This window comes from Lycorma delicatula, chromosome 1 (genome assembly GCF_047948215.1).
Source record: "Lycorma delicatula isolate Av1 chromosome 1, ASM4794821v1, whole genome shotgun sequence".
NCBI lineage: Eukaryota > Metazoa > Arthropoda > Insecta > Hemiptera > Fulgoridae > Lycorma > Lycorma delicatula.
This window is the reverse complement of record NC_134455.1, coordinates 371,440,608-371,452,958: the sequence shown is the minus strand read 5'-3', so window position 1 is coordinate 371,452,958 and position 12,351 is coordinate 371,440,608. Positions and strand designations below refer to the sequence as shown.

Here is a 12,351-nt window from a genome sequence, read left to right as displayed (position 1 = left end):
TAAACTGCATACGGTCCGTGCTGTTTTGGACTCCGGCTCGCAACGCACCTTAATTACCAAAAATTGTCTTTCCCGTCTTGCCCTTCCTTTGGAAAATTCTGAAATACGCCTTTCCGGTATTTCCTCTACCCATGCTTCTGTTCTTGGTACCGCTAACATCAAAATTCACTCCTTACCTCAATTCAAAAAGACCTTTCAATCTAAGGCACTTGTGCTTCCTAATATTTCTGGTAACCTTCCTTCGCATTCTTTGTCCCCTTCAGTCGCCCACAAATTTCAACATCTCCATCTCGCTGACCCGACGTTTTGCTCTTCCTCGCCTATTGATCTTCTCATTGGCAGTGACCTGTTCTGCCATGTTTTGGCGCCTTCCGGCAATATTCAAGAATCCGGATTTCCTTCCGCGCTCTACACTGTCTTTGGATGGATAATCATCGGCAACACCTCCGAATTTCTCGCTTCGCCGTCTGAAGAATCAACTTCCTTTTTCAACACCCTATTTTCACAAGAAGACTCTGTTGGCGACACTTTTCATAAATGTAGGGAAACCGAGGAAGTTATGTATGCCCAGCCTCCCATTCCGGATGATCAACGATATGAGCATCCATTTCACCCTACAACCATTCGAAGACCTAAAAAACGATACGCTGTCGCTTCAACTCTTTCTTCAGATGCTACGACCGTGGCTAACAACCGCAACAGATCATACAGGTTACGGACCTACGAGACTAACCGTGTCAAACGAACTTTGGAAACCACTTCTCCCCCTTCTGTAAAGTCTTCAAATAACGCTTCTGACATCGCGTTTCAAGGATCTTCTGCCTCACAGCCTCCTACTCGCGATTCCTGGTGGAATGGACCACCAGCCTTCCACGTTCCTATCAATCGCATACCTCTTTCTAAGCCCAAGAAAACGACTTCTCAAATCCGTTCTTTCAACTCCGCATCTTCTTCCCGAAAAACCCATTGGTGTCATCTCGGAAACATTTCCTGGTAAGGATGGTATCTTCCGTGTCATCCGTATCAAACTCTCTTCTGGTTTCATCACTCCTCCTGGAAACAAGATTCCTCCTCTGGTCTTCTCTTCATGATTCTGCTCGCTCGCCCCCCAGTATGTTTACGCCATTCTGGCATAAAGTTTTTCCGTTATTTCTACGAATTCACAGCTAGGGTAGGTCCCGTTGCTTTGTTACAAGGAATGTTTGAATTCCACTTGGTTTCGTATTACTGGGTCCGTAAAGTCCACCTGTCTCTATTATTGTTCTTCTGTTCGACCCTCCCCCCGTCATCCTTAGCGACCGCGCCCCTTATTCTATCGAGTTATTTCTGAATACCCTTTTCAAACACCCGTTATCTTTTCGTCCCCTTATACACACACACACACACACTCTCCTGTCCATTACCTGGATCTGGCTACCCCCGCCTTTTTTCGCCATCTTTTCGGCAGAGTACCTCCAACATCTCACCACTGCAGTCGCCTCGGGCAATACTCTCCTGCAAAATCTGTGTTAACATTCACGCTCAAGCAGAATTTCAAACTCATCACAACACATTTGAGATTCCGCGCCTCACTCTACCACTATACCACATCACACCTCTGTATTCCTGATTCACCGTGCGGACTACGCCCAGGACTACATAGGTATTCTTCTGTACTTGCTGTTACGAGGTCATCTCTGGCAAATATTTGTGTGTTACAGGCAAGTTCAGTTTTTCATTACTCATTACGTTAAACCTTTATATTATCATTCAAATTTGTGGAACATTCAGTTCAACCTACCTATGCCGGTCAAGTTTCAATTTCACTTTAGTACAGTCACGACAGGTCACTTACAGAAGGCTGTCATTTCAGCTGCAACCCATTTCATGTGCTCAATTAAGTTCAGTGTGATTATATTGTAATTAACTCTTTTGTACTGTAATATTATTGTGTATTTTTCTACGTCAACTAAAATTACATTTTTACATCAGTTAACGTTAAGTTTGTGGTTCATAAATCAGGAAAGGCCAATGCCAATCCAGATTTATTTTAATTTATTTTTCTAAGGTTATGACATTTGTTCATTACTAATTTTTCAACATTACAGCATTTGTCAGTAATGCAATAGTTCTCCAGTTATATTATGTTTATTGATGTTTTGTTTTTCTAAGTATATAATTGTAAATCTCATTTTAATAATATTATTACTGATATGCTGATTTCAGTTGATATTTCTTAAGTGAAATTAAGTTATGTTTAGTTCATAATTTCATTCAATTTAAGGTTATGCTTTAACATAAGTTCAGTTGTTTTACATAATTAAAGTCCAATTTCTTTTGGCAAATACTAGCTGTGTTTTTTTTATTTTTTAACTTTACCCAACATTATCTATTTTTATTTATTTTACGTTTCATTGCAAAATACTACATGTTTTCGCTGTTTTTCAGTTATTTTAATTGTAGATAATATTTCTATCAAAACGTAACATCATTTACTTGTAATTAATTTTGCTTAATTTTTTAATGAATTAGCAAATAAATTACGCTAATGTTAATGTTTCTGATACCAGACTGTGATATTGATCTTGATTTCTAGTGTAAGTCATAAAGTAAGCTATCCTTTATGTAGTTTGAGAAAAATATGAGTGGGAGATTGGCCTTGTGCTTCAAAACAAGAATAGAGGGATTTGTAGTGGTAGAGACAGACTCCACAATTATAGCAGGAGCATATGTATCACCCAACATAAGTATTGGAGATTACGAGAAGTATCTGGATAGTATTCATAGAATACTTTCTTGTGAGAGTAAGAAGGTCATAATGATGGGTGATTTCAATTGTAAATCGAGGTTAGCTGGTAGCTCCTATAATAACCGGAGAGGAGAATTACTTGCAGATTTATTGGAGTCGCTTGGATACTATTGTATAAATGATAATACTCCGACGTTTGTAGCTCGAGGCCATTGCTCAGTATTGGACTTGGTCATCATTGATGGCAGATGGGGAAGTGATCAATATGAGTGGCATGTTTTAGATCAGGACATTGCAAGCGATCACTTTGCTGTTAAGTTAATAATGAAGGATGGAGTATTTGTAACCATGGATATACAGCTTCCAATAAGACCTTCGGCACAACAGATTGAAAGAATAGTAGAAAGAGTCGTATATAGGCTCTGTAATATATTAGAGGCAACACCTGATACTCCAACGACGATCATACAGCAGGAAATGGACAAGGAAATTAGAGCCACTAATCGCAGGGGACAAGTATACTGGTGGTCTGATGAAATAGCGGGATACCGGAGAGCATTACAAAAAGCTAGAAGAAAAAACAAAGGCTTAGAATTAGAGGTGGTCAGGAATATGATATGGCAGTCCACTCATATGTTCAAACGAGAAGATAGCTAAACAGGTCCATCAAAAAGTAGAAGAGGGATCATTGGATAAGATTGTGTGAGGACTTGGACAAGGATCCCTGGGGCCAAGCCTACAAAATAGTAACGAAGAAATTCGGCAGGCGTCTACCAACACTCAGTAAACGTCAAGCAGAGATTCAGTTTAAAGAACTTATTCTACGTGAAGAAGAAATTGGAGTTATTTTGCTAGAGTTTGAACCTAGACGATTTACGCCTGCCGAGTTGGCTTGTGCAATTGGACAGCTAGGTAATAAGAAGAGCCCTGGCATCAATGGCATACCAGCAGCCATACTGAAAGGCTTAATAAAGAAGTTGCCTTAGGAAACGACGGACTTGGCCAATTATGGGCTTGAAAGGGATTCTTTTCCCAGATGTTGGAGGGAGGCCAGAGTGGTCTTCATCCCAAAAAGAAATTATGAACAAGTTCAAGTGAAGTATAGACCACTTAGTCTATTGAACAATCTGAGAAAGGCGGTTGAAAAAATGTTGGCCGCCAGAATTATTAGAGAAGTTGAAGAAGATGAAGGGATTAGCCCAAATCAATTTGGTTTTTGGAGGGGACGCTCCACCGTATTAGGTGCCAACAAGGTAATAAATTGGTACATGAAGAAAACGTGGTACATGGAGAACTAGAAGAATTCCGATTCTTGTCTCCTTAGATGTTAGAAATGCTTTCGGCACAGTAAAGTGGAGTCAGATTCATAGGGCATTACAGGCAAAAAACATCAGCCCGTACTTGAGGAGACAGGTGGCGAAATACCTTTCAGAAAGGACTTGTACAGTGAATTCACAAGAAGGAGAATTGATATTCAATATATACGGTAGAGTTCCCCAAGGTTCGGTTTTGGGTCCTCATTTGTGGGTTCTCACCTTTTTTGATATTCTACAATTGGACTATCCGCCTGGTATGGAAACAATAGCCTATGCGGATGATTTGGCAGTCCTTGTACAGAGCAAGACGGGATTGGAGATGCAGGAGAAGTGCATTCATGTATCTTTGCAAGTGCCAATATGGCACTTGCAAAGATACATGAATGGTTGCAATAAAAGAGACTTACGTTATCAATTAATAAATGTAAGTTAATCACGTTTATTGGTAGAAGAGTTATAGAACGTCTGAACATTGTGGTGAATGGACAGGAAATAATGTAGACAAGCTGCCTGAAATATCTGGGAATTCTCTTTCAGAGAAATTGCGCCTTTTCTGAACATATTAATAGTATATGCAATAAAGCGGACAATATGATAAAAGGGTTAAATATGATCATGTCAACAAAGAAGGCTCCTAGAACGACCAAAAGAAAGGTGACAGCATCGGCAGTTGTATCATCTTTATGGTATGCAGTGCCTGTATGGTGGACATCATTACGAATCAAGAAAAACAAAAAAAATACTTGTGAGAACGCATAGGAGGCTGTTGCTGGGAGTGGTTTCCGCTTACAGAACAGTCTCCTATGAGGCATTTTGCGTCTTGGCAGCAGTACCTCCAATCGACTTAATGGCTCATTACAGGGTAGAAATATCGCAAGGATTAGAAACTCAGGAGGCTAAGCTTAGGCTGATAACTAGGTGGAAAGAAAGGTGGAGAGAGGTAGGACCTGCTAGCAGGGCAAAACAGCTAATCCCTGACCTTCAGTGTTGGATCAATAGGAAACACGGGGAGGTGGACTTCTTTTTGTCGCAGTACTTTGCGGGCCACGGTAATTTTAATTATTACCTTCACAGAGTTGGGAGAAGACAAACGTCGGACTGTTGCAGACTGACGATGCAGACCACACCTTCAAGGAATGCATCAGATCGATACAAAATAGACGGGACACAAATTTATAAACGATGAGACCTGAGGAGATTACAAGTAACAGGCTACATAGTGAGGACAATTGGAAAAGAATTGAAGGAACTATCAGGAATATCTTAACAGTAAAAAACGAAGACGAGAAGAAACTGGGCTTCTGAGTGAATAGATTAGGGTAGGGTGGATAGCCCCAGTGGTGAGGGCTGGCATGCTAAGGTGTGTCAGTTCCAAGGATCCACTGGGGACTCCGAGGGAGAAAATGTCTCTACAAGTGTAAAAGACCCATCGATGCGTCACGACTTTCCAAGGTTCTCAAGGACCTTTCCTACTTTCAAAGGACTCAAAAGACCTGACCGGTGGGCCGACCTGCCTTGCCGGACATACAGCTGGTAGGTGGGAAGGACCATTAGAGTATAACAGGCACTCCCCTAGGTGGCGTAATAACAACCAGTCGGACCGGCTAAGGGGAGCAGAGTCAAAAAAAAAAAAAAGGTATGAATTTACTGACTTAGCATGGCGATTTGTTAAATTGGAATGCACAATTAATAAGAGGCAAATAAGTAAATGTTGGCTGCTATCAACCTAGCTGCAAATCCAAGCGGTCGTCAAAGTTGGAGCTGAAGTGCGAGACTAGAGTTATATTCAGCTCCCGAACAGGCTAGACCTGAGGTTCTCTGCGACATTTTTCCTCACTGGGAGCACTCCAATCTCTAAATTAATATGTTGTCGTGGCATGAATTTTAACTGAATTATTAATATGTGGTCGTAGCCTGAAATTTATTGAAATGGTTTTTATAATGGGTACATACAGTTTAGATGATGATAGAATGTGTAGATTTAGGCGCGGGGTCTTTGATCTTCCGTGGGTTTAGCAGTTCTTGAGGGCTACGTGGTAGAGTTAGGTGTCTGATGTCTTCTTCGAAGGCAAAACTTTACCAGGGCGGAATTTACCGATGTGGATGACACTCAAGACATCCTCATCGGTGGCATCTCATGTGGCCAGACTGATGACTATAGAATATAATCAGTTTGAAGCAAGAAGACGTCCTCCGATTAAGCCACTCATGGTTAGGAACGGAGGGGGTGATGTGGCAATCAGACAGGTGATGGCCGGAGATGAATATCCGGATGACAAGAGAACAACAGGTGGGTGTTCTTCTCCCTAGGGTGAGAATTGAAAGTTCACTGCTAGTTCGTATACACTGGATTCCTGACGAAGCAGCAGCTCCAGCAATATTATTTAATAAAGTTCATCGTCATTATTGTGGTCATCCAGTTTTCATTCCTCAGTCGTCAGTCTGAGTTAATTAATTGTAACGTACGCGAGATTTATATATATATATATATATATACTGAGAGAGAAATAGTGGGAGAGAGAGAGAGAGTGAGTGAGTGGGGAGAGATAATAATAATTACAAACTTTTTAAATTTTAATTTTTTGAATAATATTTGCACAAATATTCCTTAATTAAATTAATTTGTTATTATCCTTTAATTACTTATTTTTAATATAAAAATTTGTTCATTTCCAGGTACCCGTATATATCACTGAACCTAATAATGTCAAAAGTATACCTCTCTATCAATCATACAAGTTCACTGTCGGTGGTTATCATTCAAAAAGCACAAATAGAAATCAAATTACTGGTCTGAGGTATTTAGTGACTCAGAAACCAGTTAATAGTATGGTAAATATTTTTTTTTTCTGATAGATTGTACTTTATTCGCTTTTTTTTAATTATAAATAATTATAATTATTTTTATTCTTAAAGATTTAGTTATTTAATGTTCATTAAATCTCAAAAAACTCTACCAATTCGTAAATTATTATGTGTAATAAATTAGCGTATATTTCTGGATTACACAACCAAATCAAAGTTTAATTTCTTTGAAGAATATGCGTTATTTCGACCGGTTTTTCATTAATATTTAATGGGTCTTCTAATTTATTCGGTTATGAAGGTTATCAATAACTACATTATATTTAACAAATGCAGCCATTTCATTGATAATTACTATGTAGAGATTATTTTTTTAGGATAAGTCAATGAAAATGTTTTAAAATTTTGAGATAAGAAATTTCTTAAGGCTCACCAGTTGATTTTTACTTTTTAAAAATTCATCATTTACAATTTTTAAGAACTTGTAAATAAATAGATTTTGGAATAAGTGTTGCTATCCTTCTCCAATGTCTTTCACATAGGCAACAAGAAAGACGATAAAAGTTAGCCAAAAATCCTATTCGCCCAATATATCTATGAAATACTTACAGAAATAATTTTTACATGAAATTTTAACAAATAAAATTATTTAATTTCTGATTATTTCATACAATCGATTTATATAATTTTATTTTTATATCGTGCTTTTCTCTTGGTACGAATATTTACCTATTTTTGTTATAATTTTACGCAGTACTGAGTAAACTGTTACATTAATCTTAAGATAAATTAATTTCTTTTTCTGATCTTCAATCATTTAGCTGGATTGATGCATCTCTCCAAGATTCCCTATCTAGTGCCAGTCATTTAATTTCGATATACCCCTTGTATCCTACATCCCTATCAATTTGTTTTACATATTCCAAACGTTACGTACCTGCACAATTTTTTCCATTTACATGTTCCTCCAATATTAAGGCGACTCTCCAAGATGCCTTAGTATGGGGCTATAAGTTTGTCTATTCATTTACCTACATTTTTCCAAACGCTTCCCTCTTCATCAATTTGCTGCAACACCTCTTCATTTGTCACTATGTCCACTATCTGTTTTTTTAACATTCTTCAACAGCTTCACATTTCAAAAGCTTCTAATATTTTTTTTCCCAGGTATGCCAATCGTCCAAGCTTCACTTCTATATAAAGCTACAATCCAAACATATACCTACAAAAATATATTTCTGACGTTTAAATTAATTTTTGAGGAAACAAAATTATATTTTTGTGTGAAAGCTCGTTTTTCTTATGCTATGCGGCATTTTATATCGCTCCTGCTGCTTCGTCCGTCTTTGGTAATTTTACTTCCCGAATAACAATATTCTTCTACTTCAGTAATCTTTTCTCCTCCTATTTTTATGTTCTGTGATCCATCTGTATTATTTCTACTACATATCATTACTTTCGTTTTGTTCTTGTTTTTTTTCAAGCGGTAGTTGTTGCGTAGGACTTCATTCATGCCATTCACTGTTTCTTCGAAATTTTTTTTAATCTCGGCCAGAACTACCATATCATTAGTAAATCGTAAAATCTTTATCTTTTCACCTTTTACTGTTACTCCGGATCTAAATTGTTCTTTAACTTTATTAAAAGCTAGTTCTATATAAAAATTAAAAAGGAACGGGTTTGGGTACATCTTTGTCGGACTCCCTTTTTCATTTCAGCTTCTTTCTTATGTTCTTCGACTATTACTGTTGGAGTTTGGTTCCTGTAAATGTTAGCAACTGTTCTTCTATCTCTTTATTTGAAACCTAATTCTTTTTAAATTATGAACATTTTATTCAAGTCTACGTTATGAAATGCCTTTTCTAAATCTGTAAATGCCATGTATGTTGGCTGGTCCTTCTTTAATTTTCATTCTACCATTAATCTGAATGCTAAAATTGCTTCCCTTGTTTCTATATTTTTCCTAAATTAGTATGCCCACATAATCATTCTATTTTTTTTTTTAATCTCCGTGCTGAATGACAATTTTTATAGCGTTTAAAATTGCCATGCTTGCCCGGAATTCACACCTGGGACCTCTGGATGAAATGCCGAGACGCTACCACTCGCGCCACAAAGACCGGCAGCAATTTAATTTTATCAAACTACAAAGTAAAACAACAACATTTTCGAAACAATCGCAAATATGTAAATCACCTTATCCGTTTATCTGTAGAATTACCACGACGCTTAACTCCTGGAGAAAAGTTGGCTATCCTTTAATCGAGGCCATGAAAATACTTGTTCGTATATATGTGATGCGATTCATGCAAGAATCAGAAAACAACGCTAAGGCATGTAAGAAGCCGTCGGAGCTGAGTGTTCAGTTTTGCTAGGCGAATAACGTATTCATATTGTTGCAATACACAAATAATTTCTTCAAAATTAAGGCACTATAAAATAATTTGTGTTATAATACATTAAAAAATTTGAGAACCGTTCTCTTAATAATAATCAAAAGATTTTATACTAATAATTCTGCGGTACATTATGTATAATACAAAATTGTTATACATTTTGTTCTGCAATGGTTTTTTAAGGAAAAATTAAATGCCAGTGACGCATTTACCATAAAGCAAAACAACAGGTTGCTTGAGGCCTTAATTTGACAGGGGCCTCGAAGTAAAAAACTTTGCTTCACAAAATGAACTTTGATGATGTCATTCAAGATTTTGCACCAGAAAAAAGTAGGAAGAAACTGTAAATGTACTTTACATAAAACTGTAAATGAAATAAATATTTATTTGATCTTTCTTTTATTACAAAAAAAAAGAGAGAGAAGACAAAAAGTTTATCCAGGGGGGAGGGGGCCTCAAAAATATCGATTTGCTTGGGCCCTCATCCAAGGTAATTCCGGCACTCGTAAATGCATGATAAAATACTTTGTATTATACTTTATCAAAACATTTGAGAACCCGTGATCTGATATACTAATAAAAGTAATAAAAACTATTGTACTAATAATTTTCTATCATATAATACAAAATTGTATTTTTCTTTATTGATAGAGTGGTTTTGTATTGTGCAGTTGGTCTGCGTTACAGAAATGGTACGCGTAGTAGTTTCAAAACCGCTGTATTAGAGTAATATTTATTCACGACAGAGCCAGTTCTTGAAATGAATACAGTAAAAAAGACACTTGTAGTATTGAATATGTTTTATTAAACGATTTTATATCAGCATATATTTTTACAAACAAAAAATGCCACGGCAAAAAGTCTTTTTACAAATTCTAGAAAAGCCACAGTAATTCATCTATGCAAAATATAGTAGTGTTTTTTAAATTACGGGTCGGCACTTGTTTCTACGTCCTCGTATTTCTCAGGTTTGAAATATGAAGTCTTTTCCGTTCTTTAAAATCACCTATATATATGTTGCTTTTATTTCTGTCACTAAAACACCTTTCTTGCTCTGTACAAATTGCATTTATTTTGGGAAATGATTTAATGATAATCAAGAATGTATGTGATTTCATCTTTTTCATTTCTCTTCAATCTTTTTCTTTGTATAATTACATTTCTTTGTGGTTTTTGTGTCATTTCAGAATCTTAGAATATGAAGGGAACTGTTTCGTTTAACTGCAAGTTGTTAGTGTAATAATAAGTAATCACTGAAATAGGATATATATATATATATATATATAATAAAATACTATAAGAAAATTATTATGTTACAGGGAAAAATAACTATATTGTAATAAATATATATATATATATATATATATATATATATATATAATATATATTATAATATACCTCTTTTTCTTCTTTTGTTAGTATAATAATTAATCAATTTTATGATATAACATAAATATCTTATTACAAACAAAATTGTTGTTTTTTGTAAGGGAATATATAATTTAATAGTTTGTTTATCCCTTTATATCAAAGAAAAATTGGAGCATTGACTTCATAATCTTTTTTAAGCCATCTGGTTACCTAATTTAAAAATCGCCATCAAAATCAGATATTTAACGGCATATTTTTATACTACAAAGTGACTAACAGATGTACGTAAATGGTTGGAGTTCAATTAACGACACGTTTCAGGAATGATCTTCCTGAGTCCACACGAGATTTCGTTTTATTTACAAGCAATACATATCATACTCATCTCACAGGTCTATGTAGTTGCTTACTACTGTTCACAAGTTAAAGAGATTGTAACGTGCACATTAGGCATATAAAACAAAATACCGAGCTACTTTTTATTAAATTTCTTAGTGGGTAAAAGCTCAATCGAGATATTTATGGAAACCAGTTGTTTGAATAATTTAGTTATAAGATATCAGAAAATGATGATAGACAATCTTCTCCTACATAAGAACTTTTATTAGCCATCTTTTTCTTAAGCTGTAAATTTAAGAAAATACTGTAATTGATCTTATTCATTACTATAAAATCCGACAGTTTGGCCATTACTAAACAAGATACCTTTTAATCAATTCCGTTAGAATATGAATTCAGAGATTCCTGCTTTTTAGTTTTCTCAATAATGCAGATAACTTATTCCTTTGTTCATTTAAAAAAGAGTAATATTAATGTTTTAAACATTTAATGTAGAAGAATGTATTTCTGTACATTTTATATAATATTTCTTTATTTCAGTTTTTCCCAGAAGACTAATTATAAAAGTTAAAAATGGATAAACGAGAGAAACATACAGCAGACCGCATTGATATTTGATTATTAGCGTTTTATATGAAAAAAAAAAATTGTAATTGATGTATGTTTATCTGGATTGAAAATTATGAATATATATAAATTAATTTATTATAAATCAGAATTTGAATTTTAACTTTAAAAGTAATAATATAAAAAATGTTTTTTTTTTAATTTATAGATTTTTTATTTATTTCCTATCAACAAATGTCTTTCAGTTGAAAAATTATCTATATACCTTGCGAATATCAAAATCAATTTAATGGATTTATGATGATAATTCAAGACTCTGCAGTAAATGCGTAATCGGTCGTTCAATAAATGAAACGTGAATATTATGGTGGAGCCAGTACAAGTAAATTTTTTAGACTTTTAATGTAAATCGCTCAGCACTGACGTCTTCTATTCCAATTAGGGGTTTGGACAAATATTAAAAATTTGCCTACTACATATTAAATAAATATGGCGGAACAAAGTTTTAACCCGGCCACGGAATAATAACTTATTAATTCGATTTAGATTAAATATCACTTCCTTTCCTAATCTAAATATTTATCGATAATTGAGTAATGTACGAGTTTGGGATATATTTTTTAAAATACATTACAAAATAAAAAAAAAGTTAAATTAAAATAAAGTAAAACAAAAAAAATAAAAAATAAAATAAAGTTATGGACTGTTAGTGTTAATTTTCCATCTACCTTTTATATGATTCATTTACTTTTTTATTGAAAACCTGTATTTTTAATATTTCACTGTTATGATGTCGATGTTCAAAATCTGAATGATTGTAAAATCATAA

The 12,351-nt window shown here is 34.9% G+C and overlaps 1 protein-coding gene across 1 annotated transcript in view; it reads left to right on the top strand.

Moving 5' to 3' along the window:
- The window catches only part of LOC142317269 (uncharacterized), a 95,165-nt gene extending 83,444 nt beyond the window's left edge, over positions 1-11,721 (top strand). Inside the window, exons 16-17 of the mRNA XM_075353678.1 lie at positions 6,721-6,876; positions 11,496-11,721. Of these exons, the coding sequence (XP_075209793.1) occupies positions 6,721-6,876; positions 11,496-11,513 (174 nt within the window). The 3' untranslated portion in view covers positions 11,514-11,721. The remainder of the gene's footprint in view (positions 1-6,720; positions 6,877-11,495) is intronic.
- Positions 11,722-12,351: the final 630 nt, after the last annotated feature.